This window comes from Sphaerodactylus townsendi, linkage group LG04 (genome assembly GCF_021028975.2).
Source record: "Sphaerodactylus townsendi isolate TG3544 linkage group LG04, MPM_Stown_v2.3, whole genome shotgun sequence".
Lineage (NCBI taxonomy): Eukaryota > Metazoa > Chordata > Lepidosauria > Squamata > Sphaerodactylidae > Sphaerodactylus > Sphaerodactylus townsendi.
This window is the reverse complement of record NC_059428.1, coordinates 25,989,870-26,011,565: the sequence shown is the minus strand read 5'-3', so window position 1 is coordinate 26,011,565 and position 21,696 is coordinate 25,989,870. Positions and strand designations below refer to the sequence as shown.

Here is a 21,696-nt window from a genome sequence, read left to right as displayed (position 1 = left end):
TGCTCGGAGTCAACTAGCTACTCTTCAAATTAAACTGTATGTTATAGGATAGCTTTTTCATTTTCTGCTGTTCAATTATAGAACAGTCGTTTTGGAGGCAATGCCAAGATTGTATTTTACTTAACAGGCCATCTTTAGAGACTCTGGTTTTTGGTTCTCCTAGGTTTTAAATCAGTGCGTTAATAGGCAAGAGAGAAATGTGTCATATTCAGTTCACTGGGGGGAATACAGACAGTAATCAGCTATTTGAAAAACCAAAGGGACTGTGAACATTTACATTGATCTGATGATCATTGATGTGGATGACCAGAACTCAAATAATGTGTTCCAGTGTTAAAAAGGTAACACTGGATAAGAACCCAAGAAGAGCCCTGCTGGATCAGACCATCGAGTCCAGCTTCCTGTCTCACACAGTGCCCAACCAGTTCCTCTGGAGGTCTAACAACTGGGCATGGAGGCCGAAGCCTTCCTGGATGTTGCCTTCTGGAACTGCCTCCTGGAACTAGTAGAGGTTTACTGCCTTTAAATATGGCGGTTCCCTTAGTCACCATGGCTAATAGCCACTGATAGACCTATTCTCCATGAATCTAATCCTCTTTTATGGTCATCTATGAGATTATGTAGGCTAATTGAAATGTTATCTATATTTGCAACTCTCAGGACAGGTTATTTGCTATAGATAGGTGCAGATGTAACATGACGTCCCTGTGAACTATGGTTTTCAAACTAAGAGATGCCTTAAGATGAGTTTTCTTCTCTTTAGGGTGGTACATGCTGTTTTTCATTTCTAACTGGTTTTTGTGTCACATGGGTGCAGTTCATGGCTAAGAGCAAAGTAGGAACCCTGTTAACCTTGGTTTGACATCTCAGTTAAAAACCATGGTTTCAGTGTCTGATTTATGACAGAAATTTGGTTTGCCACAAATGTCTGTTTGTGTTGATGCCTGTGCAGTGCAAAACCGAAATCAACGCTCCACAGGGAAACTGCTGAGCGAGAGAGTAAAGAGAAGTAGAAGGGAGCACGTACACATCTCTTAAAACCTGCTTTTCAATTCCCATGTTGTGGTTCTCAAGCATTGCATCTAAACAATAATGAAGATTGAAATGATTGGTGGTAAAGGTTAAAAGAGAAAGTGCCAAAGCAAGATTACAACTGAGCATCAAGAAGAAAAAAGTAACAACAGGAAGTTTACCTTTTAGCAGTTAGTAAACTCTGTCTCAGGAGCCGCGTGGCGTAGTGGTTAAGTGCTTGCACTGCCACTCGCACGGTCAGGAGTTCAAGCCCCCTGTGGGTCAGATATCCTGGCAGCTGGCTCATGGTCAACTCAGCCATCCATCCATTCCTTGGTCGGTAAATGAGTACAGCTAGGGGTAAAGAATAGCCGGGGAAAGCAATGGCAAACTACCCCACAAAACGGCTTGCCTAAGAAATCACTGCTTGCAGTGATTTGCACTGCTTGCACTGCCTATGAAATCACTGCTCAAACACGACTTAAGGCAGTGGTTCTCAACCTGTGCGTTGGGACCCCTTTGGGGGTTGAACGACCCTTTCACAGGGGTCGCCTAAGACTCTGCATCAGTGTTCTCCATCTGTAAAATGGGTAAATGTTATGGTTGGGGGTCACCACAACATGAGGAACTGTATTAAAGGGTCGCGGCATTAGGAAGGTTGAGAGCCACTGACTTAAGGGGAAGCTTTACCTTTTTAAACTCTGTCTCAGGGAAAGAGCTAAGTGCAGTTTTGTGTTCTCTGGGGGAAGTTAAATCAGTGTGTTTCTCCCTGCATTTTATCCTAATGAGAACAACCCTTTGAATAAGTTGAGAGCAAGTGACTGTCACCCAGTGAGCTACCATGGTACAGTGGGGACTTGAATCTCCTTTTACCATTACGCTTGTCCACTTTGAAACAGTAGACTCTATTTCATCCAGAGAGCCTGTAGGGGTTGCCATGTATTCCCTATTTTTATGTGTTTGAACTACGAGATCTCTGCAGTGCCTTCTGTTCTCTGATTGCGAATAGTAACACAACAGCATGGACAGTAGCTTCTCTCTCATTATGACTGCTTTGTTCTGTGCACTTGCCGTCCAACCATATGCATTAGGTTGTACACTGAAGGAAGACCTTCATGTCCCTTGTGAGATTCAAAAGTTTGCATAATAAAATGGAAGTCCAGGGGCGCCATGGACTTCTTTGAAATACTGGCTCATTGTAATTGTTCCGGTATTGGAAAGGACCAGGCAATAGCTTAGGACCCTTCTAGATAGAGGGGAAAAGATGAAAAATAAAGGTATGGTTTTTTAACAAGTTTGCAAAGGAAAAATATTGATTGAGTTCAGGAGCAGCAAGCTCATTTGATGATTAAAATGTGTACATCTTGATTTTTCTTCTCACCCCTTTATCCATTATTTTTGTGAAGGTTTTCCTGAAGAATATAATGAAGTCCTTAGAGCCCTGATGCTTTCAGAACTGCAAAACATTTTTCCTCTGTCAGTGCTTTCAGGGATAAGCTGTCATTATGGGCAGGATGAGCAGATGTGAGCCAGACACATTGTTTATTTGTATGAAAATGGTTTCAGATTGAGATTTATATAGGTGTTTATCAAGCTTGACAAAGTCTGTTTTAATATGCCCAATTATGATGACATTCCCCTTATTAGAGCTAATTTAATCAATTAAAATACAACGAGCGGCTGCTTTCTAATTTCTAAGCAAGAAGCTTAGACACAGCCCCTCTAATTTTGTTTTATCTCTTTTTCTTCTACAAATTTAAAAATAATCACCCCATTCCCTGACATCTCATTGCTTGGGTATGATGCAGTAGAAACCCTAGATCCTTGCCAACTATTGTTTATAAATCAGAAACTGGTTTTGGGAATATATTCTCACTCACTCCTAACTTCTTTCCCCAGAGTTAACTTTTACTTCCCTTCTCCACTTTATTAATAGTTCAGAGTACTATGGAAACAAATGCGAACCATGCTCCGGTTCCCTCATATCCGTGTTTGTAAATCCACTGCAAGCTACAGTTTCAAGTTTTTGTTTATTAAGGATGGACAGTTTGCTGTCATGGAAGATCCAGAAAGATGCATCTAAATGATACGGCGTAAATAGGGCCAGCTATTTTTTAGAGCGGGGAATATAGTAGATGACAATTATTTCTCTATTCTGGAATAATTTAATTTTGATTAGCTTGTTTTCTTTAGGTCTTTTATAAACGCACACACATTATTTTAGAAATGCAATATGGATATTTGAAATGAATATATTACATTTGCTTTAGTGCTTTTAGTATCACCTGTTTTTGTTTACTTTGTTTGCCGTATTTTAAAAGCTGTTTTTGAATCTTGATGTAGACAGCAAGTGCCCCAGAAGACCATGATGTGGTCCTTGTGAGAACTGATAAATCTGGTCGAAGCTGGCCTGTGAATGCTGAGGGAGAACCGATGGAACCAAAAGGAGGAAGGAGGAAAAGACAGACGGTATGTATTTGCACAATAAATATAAGTTCTTATTTCACAGCTTATTTGAATATATATTTATTAATGAGCCTGTCTGGTGGGAAAAGAGCCAATGTAAAAACAACTCCAAAACAATGTAAGAAAGCTGGTAGGGCAGTTCTAGAGTACTGTGGTGTAGAATGAAAAACCACAGCTCTGTGAACTCCTCTTTTCTTAAAGCTTACCATATATGCTTGAGTATAAGACGACCCGAATATAAGCCGAGGCACCTAATTTTACCACAGAAAACTGGGAAAACTTATTGACTTGAGCATAAGCCTATGGGGGGAAATGCAGCAGCTACTGGTAAATTTCAAAAAATAAAAATAGATACCAATAAAATTACATTAATTGAGGCATCAGTAGGTTAAATGTTTTTGAATATTTATTTCAAGAAAAACAGTAAACTAGCTCTGTAAGTGGAAAAGAGGGTCAACAAGAACAATATGGAATCAACAATAACTTTAAAAGTACAAAAACCTTAGCTCAATCAGCAACCAAGCTAAAACACAAGAGTTAAAATCCTTCAAAACTGGATTCCTCCTCCTCATCTGTATGTCCAAACAGAGCTTCAGCTATAACTGGTGTGAGGTTATCAGCACAGACTAGGGCACATACAGTTGTATATAAATACCGTATATACTCGAGTATAAGCCGACCCGAATATAAGCCGAGAGGGGCTTTTTCAGCATAAAAAATGTGCTGAAAAGGTTGGCTTATACACACGTATATATGGTAATTTGATCTTTGAATGTGTTCAGGGAAAGAACAAGGGAAGAGTGAATTCTAAAATACTAACCTCTGACAAATGGTATTATTTTGAATACAGAATGGGGGTTTCAGTGCAAACAGCAATTGTAAACATGGCGTGTTTGCCAGCTCCCATCTCTCACTCAGAGGTGGTGTGGTTGACAGTTGATTCAACAGTAGTCATGGAGACAGTGTCCCTCTGACTTTTCTCTTTGACTTTTGTCTAAAGGGATAGGATTCACACGTTAGGCAGTTTTGCAAAAATGTGGAGTTTTGCTTTTTGCCCAGTTATAATCTGCTTGTGGTGCGTTTCATGATCAAGCCCGCCTTGAGCAGCTGCTTGCAGAGGCCCATTACGTTACTACAATAAATGAGAAATCGGATAGTGGCTGTTGTGTGTTTTCTGGGCTGTGTGGCCACAGTCTGGTAGTTTTTGCTCCTAACGTTTTCGCCCGCATCCATGGCTTGCATTTTCAGAGGTACGTCACAACGAGATGTGCTTTTCCTGTGTTTCTGTGGCATGGAGGGAAAATCATCTCACTGTGACATACCTCTGGAAATGCCAGTCGTAGAGGCAGGTGAAACATTAGTGGCAAAAAACCGCCAGACCACAGCCACACAGCCCAGAAAACCCACAACAGCCAGTCGATTCTGGCTGCGAAAGCCCTCAACAGTACAGAAAAATCGCATAGTCACTGTGAATTCACTTTTATGTCACTGTTGGTCTATGATGCACAAATCACAGTGACTATGAAATTCAAGCTCTGCCCTTTTGAGTAGATTATAAAAAGGATATTTGACCCTCACATAAAATTAATGTTAGTTTTCTTGCTATTCAATTTCAGATCACTACTCACATGGATAAGGAAAGGGTCAGATATTTTCAGGACGATGATAATCTGAGCCTGAAGGATTTGGTCAGGAATGAAAAAATGAGAACAGCGGAGGATCAGAATAAGCTTTTCATGAGAATGGCTTCAAAGGTAAGGCCTGATGTGTCTGAATTTGTATTATAGCTGAAAGAACATTTCTCTCATTTTTTTAAAAAAACTTTCAACTTTCTAAAATAAGTTCTGTTTGATATGCAGTGTTCTAAGGAGTCTTGAGGCTTTTACGTGGATATTTTGAAGGCTGTGGAAAACTAGCTTCACTGATTGATCTGCTCAAATCCAGGTGTTTCCTTTTCACACTAACGTGCAAAAGTGCTTCATTTATATGTCCTTGCTGATGAATCTCTTGCTTCCTCCTGTAATTAGTGAGATTTAAATGCAGTATGTTTAAATGACAAGGCTGTACTCAGTTTTTCTTTGGTAATGACTTTCCAATTGGGCTTGGGGGTACCTTCGAGTTCCTTGGAAGCTTATCAGAGATTCCTCAGTGACCAGATCTTGTAATAGTAGGCAGGTGCCTGCCCTTGCCTGTGTGAGGTCTCAATGTACAGCTGCAGTTGATTGTTAGGTGTACATTAGGGTATCCTTGGAGCCTTGCCTGAAGTTGTGGCCAGAAACTTTTGTTAGCTGATTGAATGTGCCCTAAAACCCATTACAATGTATTGTTGAAGGCTTTCACAGCTGGAATCAACTAGCTGCGTTGGGCTGTATGGCCATTGTCTGGTAGTTTTTACTCCTACTATTTTGCCTGCATCTATGGTTGGCATCTTTAGAGGTGGGTCATGATAATGTGTTTCTCTTTGTGGCACAGTGTGGAGTGATTGTGTACAATTGCACAATCCTGTACAATGTTCAGAGGCAAATATGAAAACTGTATTCTCAACGGCTTTCACAGCTGGAATTAATTAACTGTTGTGTATGCGGCTGTGAAAACACAAAGAAGTTTTCCTGTAATCTAGAATGTTTTTGCAATGTAGTCCTGTAGGAATAGTTAAGTAAATTTAAAATGTACTGGACTTTCTTTTATGTCATATACCTTATTTGCTAGATAAAGATTGTATTTTAATATATTAAAATCTTTTTTATTTTCACTTTGCATTGTCCCAACTCTTCAGATTTGCAGCACTTATCTTCCTGTAGCAATTTGATAATTAGAATCTGTTACTGTAGAAAATCCAGATGTGAGACTGTCAAATTAAAACCATGAAAGTTGTTGGGTTGTATCCAAAAGGAATGGATTTTTGCTGGCCCCTTTTTCATGCTCCATTCAGGAACGAACAAGGTGAAATGGAGAACCCGTAGTGGAAGGAAGCTTAACCCCTTCTCGTTCATGTTGTCTTTGATCCAAACTAGCCTTCCTCCCTAATTACTTTCCTCTTTCCCTGAGGGTCTAAGCATTGCCAGATACTGGCAGGGGAGGAAGGAAGCCTTTCCAGCATGACGCAGTGGTTAAGAGTGGCAGACTTTAATCTGGAGCACTGGGTTTGGTTCCCCATTCTTCCACGTGAGTGGAGAACACTAATTTGGTGAACCAGGTTGGTTTCCTCAATCCTACCCATGAAGCCTGCTGGGTGACCGGGAGGGGGGGGGGTAGTCACAATTCTCTCTGAACTCTGTCAGCGCCACCTACCTCACAAGGTGTCTGTTGTGGAGAGAAGAAGGGAAGGTGATTGTAAGCCTCTTTGAGACTCCCTGAACTAAAGGTTGAGAAAAGCAGGGTATAAAACTCCATTCCTCTTCTTCTTAAATTAAGGCCTAGGCCTCACCAGAAATGTTATGACATCACTTCTGGATGTGATGTCATCGAGTTGCCAGTGATGAGGAAGACATTCTGGTATTTGGGCAAAAACTCTATGATAGACGCTGCTTTTACCTTGGAGTTTTGCCCGAATTCCAGAGCATCTCCCTTGACATCGCCAATGTGACGATGTCACTTCCAGAAGAGTTGCCACTGTTGGTGATGCTGAGGTCTAGGACTCATTGTAAGCCCAGTAAGACCCCTGCTGGCCAGCTGGATGGCACTGGGGAAAGGAGCCTAAAGCAGTGGATCTGCTGCCATCAGCGGGAGGCTACTGATGTTTTTGAAAGGGCAGACTTTCATTTGGAATTCTATACACCATATGTGTGTGTGGGAGTGGCTTGACTAGTGATGGGGAGTGGCTTGACTAGTGATGGGAGTGGCTTGACTAGTGATGGGGCAAGGCTACATTGTGGTGTAGTGATTAGAGTGTCTGTCTAGGCCTGAGGAAATCTGAGTTCAAATTCCAATTCAGCCATAAGTTCATTGGGTGGCCTTGGAACAGTTACATGTTCCCAGGAGAGATGACAATAGAGAAGAAAGCATATCATGGCGGCTGCTGGCTGTTGTGGGTTTTCCGGTCTGTTGTGGGTTTTCCGGTCCGTGGCCTGGTAGTCTTTGCTCCCAACGCTTCACCTGTGTCTATGGCTGGCATCTGTGCCGCGGAGGGAAGCACATCGTTCCATGACATGCCTCTGAAGATGCCAGCCATAGATGCAGGTGAAATGTTAGGAGCAAAAACTATCAGACCACGACCACGCAGCCTGAAAAACCCATAACAGCTAGTGGATTCTGGCCATGAAAGCTTTTATCAAATACGTATGCCTGCTGCTCTTACGCTAACTCTTTGAAGGAAAGGTTAAAAAATCGATAGATACAGCATGAAGAGGGGCGTGTGGGCTGTGTGAGGATTAAGTGATCTCTGCCACCACTGCCTCCCTCTCCAAATCAATTATTAAAGCAGCTTTTCCTTTGAACGATAGAAAGAGACCATTGGTGCTGACTGCATGCCTTTGCATATAACATATAGTTAGTCACTAAGGCATGTATTTAACCTTACAGTTCTGGAGAGCTAGTATGGTGTATTGGTTTGAATGACATACTAGGACAGTGATGGCAAACCTATGGCACGGGTGCCAGAGGTGGCATTCAGAGCCTTCCGTGTGGGCACGCACACACAGAGTTCGTCATGTGGGGGCGGAAAATCACCCCCCCCACACACACATACATCTAGGCTGGCCTGGGCCACTGAGCATGATGTGCGCGCACTGCGGTGAGCAGGAAGGACTCGGCTGGCAGGCCTGGTGCCTGTGCTCCGGGTGACTGCTGCCCGAGGGGGGGGGGTGCAGAGGAGGCAGAGATGCTAGAGAGGCACAGAGCAGTGCGCACAGGACTTGCTGGAGGCTAGAGCAGGCTGGCCCCTGCTCAAGCGGGTGGGACGGAGGAAGAGGGAGCCACCCAGTTTTTTCTAAACTAAACCCTCAGCATTCAGGTTAAATTGCCAGGTTGACACTTTGCGATAAATAAGTTGGGTTTGGTTTGCAATTTGGGCACTCGGTCTCAAAAAGGGTCGCCATCACTGTACTAGGATCTTGGGAGATGCAGGTTTGAATCCCCACTCTGCCATGGAAGTGCACGAGGTGACCTTGGGCCAGTGACACACTCTTAGCCCAACCTACTTCACAGGGCCATTGTGAGGAGAAAATGGAGGAGAGGGGAATGAAGTTGCAGTCTGCTCATTCTGCAGAGGGTCTTAGACGTACCTAAAGGTTTGAAAGGGGAGAGGGGGATGGAAAAAGATTGAGCCTGAGTTACTGATACATGTGGGCAGGGCAAGATAATGAAAAATGTCAGCTGGCATCGTAAGATGGTTAGCATACTTATACAGTATTCCGTTAACCGTGCAATAATAGCTTTGCTGGTGGCTTTCTGGTATTCTAACTTGGAATTAATTTTGAAAAGTGAAAGTCGAAAGTTGTCCCCCATAGAAGTACAGAGTCCTGTTTTATTCTCACGAAGACAGACCCTTCTGAGACAGATTAGGATGAAAGAAGATGATTTGTCCAAGGTCCTCTGATGAGCTCCACAGCTGAGTGGGGATTCATAACCACACTCCTAGTTTGACGTGCTGTCTCCTAATCTGACTATTTTTCACACTATATGTGACCATAATGCATCATTATGATGATATATACCTTTTTAAAAATTACTGTATGAACTCTGAAAGCAAATTCGGAACAGAATGGGCGTTTTGAGACATTTGCCGGATAGTAGCTTAGGCCATTTTGTCAGTTCTGTTAATGGAGTGCGCAGAAATTGCCAACCGTATAATGGCTTTCTATTCTTTGCTTTCGTTCTGTGAGAGATATGAGGAATATATCCCTTGAAATGAATGTCATCTTCTCAAAGGGAGAGAGGTGGAAATTGAGGAAAATCTGGAAATTATATTCTATCATATGATATCAAATGGTAGTCCCTTCAGCATTGCGAAATACTTTCGTTCGTATTTTTGACTGCCGTATCTTGGTCTGCTTCTCTGAAGGCAGTGCCTCTTCCTAAGAAGTTCTGTTGCCACTCGGAAATATTGAAGTGTAATTTCTAGCGTAGGCTGAACACAATGTATAGCGCAAGAGAAACATGGTTGTCTCTTGTCTTCCTTTAATACGCCCCGTTTCTTCACGCTGCTTCTGAACTTGCACTTGACAGAGAAATCTTCATGTTGAGGTCTCTCTCGGTGCCTTTTGCTTTCTGACTGGAAAGTGTAGAGCTGTCCAAAAAGATGATTTTGAATCTGCATTTTGCTCAGTGGGAATTATGAGCAGAAACAGAACTGTGAAGGTGGAAGTCACCTTGGAACAAAGCGCACTCGAAAGAATCGGTCTTAAGAAACAGGAAAGAGCGAGAATAGTGAAACAAGGACTTCAGTGCAGTTCTAATCAGAGTTATTCCAGCTTTAAATCCACTGATTTTGGTGGATTTTGACTTGAGTGAACCAACACAGGATTGCACCATTTGTCATATTTACATTCTACTTCTAAGAGTGCTGTCTCCAGGAACAGACTGAATCACTAAAACTACCCAGGTACAAGCCAGACTGACAGAGGGGGCAACAGGTGGACTGACATCCATTGCTGGCACCGCTGACCAAGTCTGAGCTGAATGGACGCTGCCTCATTGGCAGAGCTCCCAGGGCTTGGCCGCGCTTCTTCCTGGCTGCCAGCAGTCCTCCAGAGCAGTGGCCCAATGGGAATATTTCCTCTGAGCTGAATGGCCAGTCTGCTTCCAAAGCTGTTCATGTCAATGGAGAGAGCCCAACCCTGCCCTCGGACTTGGAAATTGAAAAGACACATAAAGGAATGGAGAGGAGGGAGATCAGCCTGACAAAAATTAGAATGTATGTCCATGTAGGGCCACTCTGTCCTTTCCTGAAGGGGTGGGGGGAAGGAGAGAGCAATTGATAACGAAACCACCGCCAGTCCTACTGCTACTATCATCAACATGCATACAACAGCACTCCTGTGTTGAGCTACACCGTCTACTCAGTGAAAAAGTAATAAAGGTGCTGTCGAAGGCTTTCACGGCTGGATTCAACTGGTTGTGGTGGGTTTTCTGGGCTGTGTGGCCGAGGTCTGGTGGACCTTGTTCCTAACGTTTCGCCTGCATCTGTGGCTGGCCTCTTCAGAGGTGTATCACGGAGGGAAGTCTGTTACGCACTGTGATACACCTCTGAAGATGCCAGCCACAGATGCAGGCGAAATGTTAGGAACAAGATCCACCAGACCACAGCCTGGAATACCCACCACAACCAGTTGAATCTGGCCATGACAATACCACTGTAATACATAGGCGCGCTCCTCCATTTCTTTCTCTTGCTCTGTAGTTCTGTAGCATTAGCAGAATTTTGGAGCCAGATGTCATTTTCCTGCTCCCAGTACAACCTTGTGTGTGATGTGTGATACACTTGATCTTATATTTGGACTTCCCAAAGGCATAGACTCCTGAGTAAGCAGGTCTTCTTCATTGTCATGGCCTCTATGCAGTCCCACATGGGACTGTGCAGGTGCAGGGCAGACGCGGGGACGTCTGTTCCAGTTTTCAGGAGCTCCAGTTGATTAAAGTGTGTACGCTAAGCCGCGTGTGCAAGCAGAACTTGATCGGCAGTGGTTTGGATCCTGCCCCACGTACCCTTACCCTGTTTAATATATGTTCACAGTTCGTTCAGCCTCATGTTCACAAATACGATCAGTATTTGACTTTGTCAATTTCCTGTAGCATATTTGGACTGTAATGTTCCTGAAATATAAATGCCACCATTTAAAAGGGGTGATGTCAGTGTTGCCATGGCAATTTAAAATCGCACTGATCCAGTTTACACACTCTATATGTGTCTTTTTTTTCCCTGGCAGATTTTCAGCAGTAGGAATAACTCTCCTTGCATTCATACGCAAGGGGTATCTTGAATGATGATTGCGTTAGAGTTATTACTGGGAGAAATGAAGGATTTAGTGGGTGAGTGCAAGTAAGAAATAGATCTGCTGACGAAAGGTGATAAATGGAAAACAAGTTACAAAACTGATGTAATAAATAGAGTCTAATACGTACACACATGTTGTAACAGGGTTTTATGTAATAAGGTTTGTGTGTTATTCCCCCATTTTTCCTCTATATGTGGAACTGTCACCCAAAAGAGCGGTGCTTATGCCTCATCCATGTGTATTGACGATCTCTTGCACTATCTTCGTCTTGGGATTCATTATAATATTTACATAACTATTTTATTGCCATTTAAAGCTGTAATATTCAGCTCTGAAGGGTGGGGGTTAAGAGAAGTTAAAAGTTTCAGTAAATACTCATTTTGTTCCTGGATATCCTAGCCAGCACTGCCCCTCTTCTCTGCTTGTAGTATGAAGAGAAACGTCTTTTTCATTTGGCACCCCTGTGGTGCAGGTCTGCCCAACAAAAAGCCCAGGAACTAGTTGTGTTAACATTTGCATAAGCACCTTGGGAGAATTCCAGATTCCCACTGCTGCAGCCCTTTGCAGGAACGTCCATGTCTCCTCCAAACCTGTAGAAAGTGTGATTGAGCACTGGCTGATGCCCGCTTCATTGCATTTGTGATTAACCTGTTAAACTGCTTTTCACCCAGATGAACCTTTGTTCGGTCTAGCTCAGTTCTGTCTTCTCTGAGAGGCAGCAGCTCTCATGCATCTCAACCAGAGAAAAGTTTCTCTAATAGCCGATCTCTTTTAACTGGAAACTACGGATTGAACCTGGGATTTCCTGCATTCTAATCATGTGCTGTACCAATGAACCACAACCCCTCCTGTTCTTGAATATCAAAGCATATAGTGGAGTAAAATTTTTTTTTGCTGGTCTAGTTGGTGCTAATTTCACCCTTGATTTTGTCCATTTATGGGGTAGGAGAGTGAGCCTTGTGGTAGCACCAAGCTGCCTTTAAGAAGGAGTGAATATAAGAAGGGGGAATGGAGCAGGAAAGAATGGAAATAATTGTGGGGGGGGGGGGGGAAACCGACAAAAGAAAAACCAGAGGAATTGAGAGATGGGTGCAGAGGAACTTGTCTCTGCATAGGAAATACATTATGTTGGGCTCAATGGGTTTACAATAAAGCCCTAACTTTAAAATGTGGCAAAAGCAGACAGTGGTGTGAATGCTGTGTCAGGACGGCTTCCTTTATTAATAACACCCTTAATGTAGAATGGAGCACCACACCCCTCTTTCCTCCTTTTGATGCATAAAATCTTAACTCTTGCAGGTAGCATTTTTAGTATCTGTTTCCTCTGCCACAGCATGCTGTAGACAACAATTGTTTGCATTGTTTTCCAATTCTATGAGTCCAATTCTTGTTGAATTACATGTTGGGTGCTGTTTGATTGCATTGTTATTTTAAATATTTTTTTTAATTCACCTTTAGTCTGAGGCAGAAAGACAGGCTATAAATAACATCAATAAACTCCCTTTCGCTGACAGATCTATTGCCTAGTTTAGATTGTGAGCCTGACAATATCGTCTCTTGTATTATTTTATCATGCATACAATGCCTAGTTCTTGCAGGCTTCTAAAAATAAATAATAGATTAAAGAAAATGATTATATGTAGGCTGATGGGCACCTTGCCTTGCAGTGTGGAATTGGTTTTAAAGGCCTTGAATTCCCATACATTTGTACAGAGTATCTGACCAAATGTATTTCTGGTTCTGCTATTAAACCTTAAGTGAAGAAGTGTCCTGTACCCCAGAATTTCCATCAGCGTTTACTATAAATGTATCTTTGCACACTTGCAAAGTGTGCTTTTCACACTTGCACGCAAAGTGCAGTCAAGCTGCAGCCAACTTACGATGACCTCGTAGGGTTATCAAGGCAAGAGACGAACAGAGGTGGTCATCTCCAAGTGGAATGTTAGGAGGAAACAAGAAGGATAGAAGAAGAAGAGTTTGGGTTTATACCCCACCTTTCTCTCCTGTAAGGAAGCTCAAGGTGGCTTACAAGCTCCTTTCCCTTCCTCTCCCCACAACAGACACCTTGTGAGGCATGTGGGGCTGAGAGAGTTCTGAAGAACTGTGACTAGCCCAAGGTCACTCAGCAGGAATGTAGCAGTGCAGAAACACATCTAGTTCACCAGATAAGCCTCTGCCACTCAGGTGGAGGAGTGGAGAATCAAACTTGGTTCTCCAGATTAGAATCCACGTGCTCTTCACCACTACATCACGCAAGAGGCAAATGATTTCAAGGGCCACCTTCCCTTGCACAGGAAAGACAGGAGATTTATGTTTAGTGAGGAAGAAGAATCAAAGTGGTGTACAATTATTTCTACTCTTTCCTGCTCCTGACCACAAGCAAGATGAAGCTATCTCAATCTTTTCTCAGTCAGATGCTTTAGGTCGAGAGTTGCCTCATGGGTAGCGATGTCCACATGCATCTGAGAAGTGGAGCAGAGCCATAGTCTTGGCATAGAGGTGTGAACCATTTCTGAGCGTTTGTAACTCCAGGAGAAGGAACGTTTTAGAGTTGATAAAAACAGGACGAGAAGATTACAGTTCTATCACATTTCGTTTGATCTCGCTCAGATTTGCTGTGCGTCTCTGTGACTTTACGCTGCCAGTCTGATTTCTGTGATCATTTCATTCCCAGGAGGAACTGGGGGAGGAGGAAGATGTTGATTCCACCATTCCCAGAGGGCATATATGCATCTGTTAATAATTCCTGCAGTGGCTAGAGGGAAAGAGTTAAATATGGGGTGCAGTTGCGCAGTGGAATCTTTTTAATGGCAACGCAACAAGTACTAAAGCAGGAGAGGGTCTTTGAAGGCTGGAAGTCGGCAGCAACCAAGAGAAAAAGGAAAGGGGGGGGGGCAGTGGGAGATGGGGAGCCAGGCAAAATAAGTCATGAGCGGGGTCTGCATTGGGAAAGGGGATCAGTGGAGATTGCCAAACTGGGCCGAATCCAACGCATTGCTTCTTCTGGAGCAATTCATTCTGCAGCAGAGCCAAGCTGCTGTAGGGTGCTGTAAGCAGCATGCCTCTTTGGCACTGACAACATTGCCCCAGAAAATAATGGCACCTAGCATTGCATAGCCCCGACCAGTGGCGTATCTGCCAGAGGGACATGGGGGATCAATTGACCCCAGGCGCCCCCCATTAGATCACGTGTGTGTGTGTGTGTGTGTGTGTGTGTGTGTGTGTGTGTGTGTGGTTTGGCCGCGGCATGCTACTCCTTCAGCTGGCAGAGGAGGGTAGTGGTGGTCCCGAGACCACCACCTTCCTCCTCCACTGGCTGAAGGAGCAGCCTGCTGTGGGCCCGCTGGGCGCCCCTCAGCCCAGCCCAGCCAGGCTGCCCAGAACTGCCGCCGCCAGTTAAGGTAAGTGTGGCGGGGGGCGGGGCACGGGGGCAGGGAAGGAGTTGAGGGGGTGCCTGGAGCAGGTGTTGCCCCAGGTGCCATTTTCCTCCGGTACACCTCTGACTCTGACCCGGGTATCTCAGAGTAGCCTGATCTTGTCAGATCTCAGAAGCTAAGCCGGGTCAGCCCTGGTAAGTATTTGGATGGGAGACCACCAATGAATTCCAGGGTCTCTATGCAGAGGAAGGCAGTGGCAAACCACTTCTGTTGGTCTCTTGCCTTGAAAATCCTACTGGGTCGCCCTGAGTCAGCTGTGACTTGATGGCAATTTATTCACACACACACTGCAGTTTTCCTCTGCGTGTGCCTGTCTCTTTAAATCACAGATGTAGGCTATGACTAATGCCAGTCCCATACTGTTGGCTTTTAAGTTATACTTGTTGACTGTTTAGACTAAATGCAGATCCGTTTGCCAACAGGCCTAGAATGTGTGTTTCAGTCTATAAATTGAAGGCAAAAGCTGTTTTTCCTTCAGCGCTGATATTGTCTCAAAATAACAAGCTCGATTGGATGAGGCGAAAATCATCCAAGATGACAAAATGTGCATCTGTTCTCTTTGCGTAGCTATACTTGGAAGCAATTCTTTTCTTGCAGGGCTGCAGAAACTTTGTTTGACCCAATCACCCTTTTTCTGCAGAATTGTTTTTCAAGATTACGAAGCAGTCACAAGCCCGAGTGACATCCTTAGATGCTAGGTTTTGCATAAGGAGTGGAAGCATCAGTATTGTCAGAGGAGCTCGAGTGGAATAAAAGTGCTGCTTATAATCACCGTTCTTTTTGTCCCTCCTCCTTTGAACGCCACTTATCTCCTCTGAGAAACAAACTGGGGCCTAGTTCCTGTCATATTGTATGATTAGAAGCCTAGCAAATCAGAGGAACTTCTGTGTGTGTTTGGGGGGGTGGGGGTGAGGGACCTTTATACTAGCAGTGCAGTTTTACACTTGTTCATGCAGTCTTGCCAGGCAGTGGTGGGATTCAAATAATTTAACAACTGGTTATTTACAAGCACCATTTTAACAACCGGTTCTGCCGAAGTGGTGCCAACCGGCTGAATCCCACCACTGCTGCCTGGTATATCCCATCAGCATTTTTCGTTCATGCAAACCCCTCAAAGAAACAATCACAGTGCTTGATGTCTGCATGTGGTGTAATGGAGAAAGGTGAAATTTTAATTCAGAGAAGACGACTGAGGTAAAAATGGGGGAGATGCTGAAGTTGTCCCAGGTTTTTGTTTGTTTGTTTTGTTTTATTTTAAAGAGGAAGGTGCCTATCTGTTACTGGGGAGGGGAAGTACATATTTAGATTTCCATGGTTTTATTTTCTGACCTTCAAAAAAACTTCCCGAACCTTTTAGTCTGATTGAAATTTAACTGACTGCAAACAAAGCAGCCATGTGAGTATTCCAGGCAGCTTCTGGTGTTTCAAAAACACTTTTATCACATCTACATTCATAGCAATGGTGTGCTGGGATTGTCTGACTCCTGCTGCCATGCCCCTGGTATGGCCGTGTTCTGTGTGTCTGGGCTATTGTTTTTGATAAGAACATTCAATTGAGACCTCTGTGGGAATGCTTTTGCCTGGGTCCACCTTAATGTTTAAATTGGACCTTCTAGGGTGGTGAACCTGTCAATTCCACTGTCTGCATTGACCTCCAGGTGACTGAAATTGATGAGCCTCCTTTACACTGATAATTGACAGATCGGTGCAAGGAGGCAAGAGAAGAAAGGCATGGCCTTTGTAAGGAAGGTGTAGGCAGGGGAATATAGATGAAGCAAAACCAGCAGTTTGGGCAGTCATGGTTTTGGTTACTCTTTTTGTGTTTTTAAGACTAGATGAGCATTCATACTGCTGTAGATCTGGAATGCAGATCTAAGAAGGGATGAATTATTTTTTTTTAAATTTGAATTTTCTCTGCAAAAAACGAGTAAGAGCATTCACAGTTTCATTTTTAAATTAATCAGTATAATAAAATAGGAATAAGTTGTAGGAAACCATATTCTAACTATGTTCTGCAAAATTATATTGGTAAATTAGTCTGTCACCTTTACACTGTGTGTGTTACTATAATTCAGTGTTGTGTTGTCAGTACACTGATGTTGGAATGAACACTTCTTTGTCGTTTTCTGAAGCATTGAAGGCTGGATTTACTTGTTAAAAAATACTGCCCCAGACTTTTTGCAGCTGTTTACAGACTCTTGCAGCTGTTTTATGATCTGTTTCAAGTGGATTTAGCTTTATAATAGCCCAGCCTGGGGGGTGGGGGTGCCAAGTGCATCCTGGAAACAGCGTGGGCCCATTCCAATGTGTTTGCCCACCCCATCAGTATTGGTGGTGCCTACGCTGGCGGAGAGGGCAAACAGGGCAGCGGGCTGGCATCACACAGTTCCACATGCCCGACTTGGAAGAGGATGGCTCCCCCAGACCTGTGCCAGCATAATGGAGGATGCTGGCCTGACTGGGGGAAGGCTAAGGGCATTCCCACAAGTGGAGCTGACCGCATTTGGCTTCCCCCAGGCTTTCGGCCTGGGAACACCCCCATCTCTGGCCTCAGATTTCCAGTATGGGAAATTGTGGTGTAAGTCTATTTGCCCTATGGGGCTATTCAGGTGACAAGAGGGTTTTTAAAAATTTCCTTCCTTCCTGCATTGCCTGAAATCTCTTTGGAGGCAGCACAGTACCACCTTTGCCGCGTTGTGCCCGGCCACCACGGAGCCCTCCCCGCCCGGACTGTCTGGAATGGGCTCGAAGTGATGCAGGGCATGGCATTGTAACACAAATGTTGTGGATTCTTGCACTTTGAGGACATTCGTATTGTACACCGTGAGGACTTTTCTGAGCCAAATGTATATTGTTTCTATGGAAACCACATGAAAATGTGTCAAAGATTATATAACAGATAGTAACACTCTTCTGGGGTGTACTGCTGGCAGTTTTTCTCTTGTTTACTGTGACACAAAGATGATGTAGTCACTGAGAGGATTGGCCTTTGACTGGGAGGAAATAAGACCAAGCCATGAACCAAGACGTGCGTGACCTTGGGTCAGTCATTGCCCTGCCTCCAGGGTGGTTGTGAGAATAAAACGGGGATAATCTTCATACTATTCTAAGCTCTTTTGAGTGCAGAGAAGTGTGAAAAACAATTAAGAATGAGCTCTTTGGGATTCCAGTGAAAGATATGCAAAAATGTTTGTACTTCGCTTGCCCAGAAAATATTGATAGGATAAGAAAGTAAAGTAAATTCACTGTTTTTATTCCCCTTTCCATTCACATGTTTTTATAGTTTTATGCACTGTATTCTGTGCATTTATTTGAAGAAAACTGTTCATGCCCATATATCTATTTGTGCAAAAGCAACAACCTCTTTCTAAACCAGCGGTCGGCAACCCGCGGCTCTCGAGCCGCAAATGGCTCTTTCACTTCTCTCCTGCGGCTCTCCGTGGCTTCCCGTGTGGTCCTGCAAGAGAGTCCTGCAAGAGAGGGAGTGAGAGCAAGCTGGTCACGCAGTCCGGCAAGAGAGGGAGTGAGAGCAAGCTGAGGCAAGCGAGCTGCCCAGGGTGTGTGCAAGGGACTCACCTTTCCTTCCTGTTCAGCTGCGGGCGGCTACAAAGACACACCCACGCTGTCCTCTGATCCCCGGGGGTCAGAGGGCAGCATGGACGTGTCTTTGCATCCGCCTGGAGCTGAACAGAAAGGCAAGGTGAGTCCCTTGCACACACCCTGAGACTCAGTTTCCTTGTAGCGAATGGCTGCTTTGGAGGGTGGACTTCACTGCCTGTTTGGGGTGGTGGTGGTGGAAAAATCAGATGCACCTACTGAAGCCCCAACGCAGAGCCAACAGCCGCAGAGAAAGTGTTTTCAAAAGCGAAAGCACACTGCCACTTCAAACGCCCAGCCGGCAAAGAGAGGAAAAGGCTCCAGCTGCACCAGTGATCCATCCCCCTCAGAAGCTCCGACGGAACTCAACGTTTCCAGCCTCAGGCAAGAGGGCTCCTTACAACAGAGAAACGGAGCTGATGGGGAGGTAGTTTCCCCCAATTCAGCCCCCAGTAACTCTGAGATCATTAAGGGACTATCGAGGGATGATCTGGTCTCCCTTTTCCAACAGTCCATCAGAGAAGAGGTAGAACGATGTTTCCAGAACAGAGAGGGTAGACCTGTCCTTCGGAAAGGCAGCCCTGGCCTCCAGGAGGGTAGACCTGGTCTTCAAGGAAGTAGCTCTGGCCCTTGTCAAGGTAGACCTGGCCCTCAGAGACAGTAGCTCTGGCCCTTGTCATGGTAGACCTGGCCTCTCCAATAGCCGAACTCTACATAAAGTTTCATAAGCAACACACTATAATTGTTTATATACAAAGCGTAAAGGTAAAAAAAATATATATACAGTGTTATATTCATTTTAAATGTCAAAAAGTATTTGCGGCTCCAAGTGTTTTCTTTTCCGTGGAAAACGGGTCTAAATGGCTCTTTGGGTCTTACAGGTTGCAGACCCTTGTTCTAAACTAACTCCCCTTTCCCCTCTATCCATTGTTTCATTTCCCTTGAGATTATTTTTGACATTCCCTTCTGTACTCAAGGAATCTACTGTGACTGTTCCTGGGCACGTATACTGTATATATCTAGCATGCCACCTACTGATGCAGCCCCAAGTAGGGATCTGGACTGATGATTCCCATGATATCAGCAGCTGAGAAATGAGCTGTTGCAACTATAACCAGGAAGCTGTGGCCATGGATGATATTTGCCTCTTATGTGGTTCTCCAGTCAAATGCTTCTCTGGGGACAACTTGGATCAGACCATCTGGAGTCCCTCAACAGGCCCTTATGTTACATATGCGGGTCTCACAATGAGGCTTCTTTTGAGTATACCAAAGTTCTTCCTTTTTCTGCCCCGAATATGATTCTGCCTTTATCTTGTTTCTTCCTCCATCCATTTGTGCCAGTCTGTCAGATATATGTCCTGTTCTCTCTCTGCACTTACTGACTTAGTTGCCTATTTAGGGTATTTACAAATCTTGTCTTTCTCATGATGCAGACAGGACCCAAAGTGAGTAGCAACAATAACCACTGTGTAAAAATAGTCATCAAGTAAGTGCATCGTTAAAACTGATTAGCCAGAGCCCACCTTCAAGATCTCTTCAATAGATGCATTTGATAGCTTTGGGGCATAAAGGATTGTACTTTTCACAGCAAGCGTCTTGCCAAGTGGACATGTACTCCTTATGCCTGGGTCTGACTTGTCTCTTTTCTTTCCGTTCCCACGCACTAGTTCGGTCGTTTGCCTTGACCTGGATAGCCCAGGCTAGCAGATCTTGCAAGCTATATTGTGTCACCCCTAGTCAGTGCTTGGATCAGAGACCACCACAAAAGTCCATGGTTGCAATGCAGAGGCAGGCAATGGCAAACCAGCTCTGTCTCTTTCCTAGAAAACCCCAGGGGGTTGCCATACCTCGACCGCAATTTGGTGGCACTGCCCACCGCCACTTCTTTAAGCAAAACCTTTTCTCGTCTTTGTGTACCAGTCTGTCAGAGAATGCAGGGAGAGCCCACTGCGCAGAGAACAGGCTCAACGTAAGTGTTCAGTGCATAATGGGCCAAGGTATTGTATATCTGCCTATGGCTCCCTGGAAAAGCGTCAGATTTGCATGCAGAAGATCTCAGGTTCCCTACCCAGAATCTTCCGCTCAAAGAATCAGGGGATGTGAAAGACCCGGAGAGCTGCTTCCAGTGGGCAATTCTGACCTGGATGGACCTGGATGGTCTGATTCAGTGTAAGGCAGCTTGTACATGTCACCTGCACATGTATGGGTGACACCACGTTTACCATTGCTTTAACCCTGAGAGGTTAAAGCTGCTGATATCATGGTGACCACGGAAGACCAGTCAACAAGCCTTTGTGACTGAGCAAAGATTAGGTGTACAAGGTCCACATGTAGCACGTGGTCAGCTATGCCCTGGTGCCTAAAGCTGTCTTTCCTTCCAGTTTTCAGATAAAACTGACAGGGACTACTACACGCTGGATGACATGTTTGTTTCCAACGCTGCCAAGGGCGAGCGCAGCGGCGAAGTGGAGGAAAGGCAGAGGAGACAAGCCATCCAGGAGCACCGGCAGCTTGCTGCATGCATGGAGAATTGTCCCCACTGCTTCGGTAGCCCCAGACTTCCAAAACATCTCATCGTTGCGATCGGTAGCAAGGTAAGAGAGGAGCCAAGTTTGTTTTGACATGCAAATGGGAAGGAATGAAAGAGGGCTGTTTTTCAGTGCCAGAGTTTTATGAGATTAAAAGTCAAATGGCTTCTTATGACGTGAGTTATTGTCTTTGAACGTTCCTGGCCCTTCCAATTAAGAGAAAAGAACCGCTTCCTCAAGGGTGAGGCGAAAGATGATGCGACACCGTCTCGAATGATCGAGTTAATCTCCCCCAGCACTTCAGAGGCTCCGGATTTGGAGATGACCTTGCTGCAATGATACACAAGAGCAGAATATTCAGAGTAAATAATCGGGAGGCCAAAGCGGAGTTCATCAGTAAGAGGGAAAGGGTCATGGAGAAGAGAGAATTGAAATTACAAGTTGTAAAATGAAACAAGGTTCACAAAGACAAAATAAAGTCATTCAGATATGCAGCCGGCATACAGACAGCCCCATCTTGCCCTTTTTAGACAGTTTAATAGAGCAGGACATCTGTAAGTTTATATTAGGTTATTTCCCACCGCAAAATAATTATGGTCTAGAGCATGGGGCGTCTCTGCCGCAAGAGAGTAGCATTTTAAAAGAAGAGACAGAAAAATAAGGTTACTTGAGATTTTTATGTATTTTGAAATTTTTAGACGTACCTTCCAGTTAAAGAAAA

General features: G+C 44.3%; 1 protein-coding gene across 3 annotated transcripts in view; it reads left to right on the top strand.

Annotated features, from left to right (window-relative positions):
* Positions 1–21,696, top strand: part of CWF19L2 (CWF19 like cell cycle control factor 2) — a 96,381-nt gene that overhangs the window by 56,080 nt on the left and 18,605 nt on the right. For all 3 annotated transcript variants that reach the window (XM_048494221.1, XM_048494220.1, XM_048494219.1), the window contains exons 11-13: positions 3,355–3,480; positions 5,094–5,231; positions 20,829–21,041. In XM_048494221.1, coding sequence (XP_048350178.1) covers positions 3,355–3,480; positions 5,094–5,231; positions 20,829–21,041 — 477 coding nt within the window. The remainder of the gene's footprint in view (positions 1–3,354; positions 3,481–5,093; positions 5,232–20,828; positions 21,042–21,696) is intronic.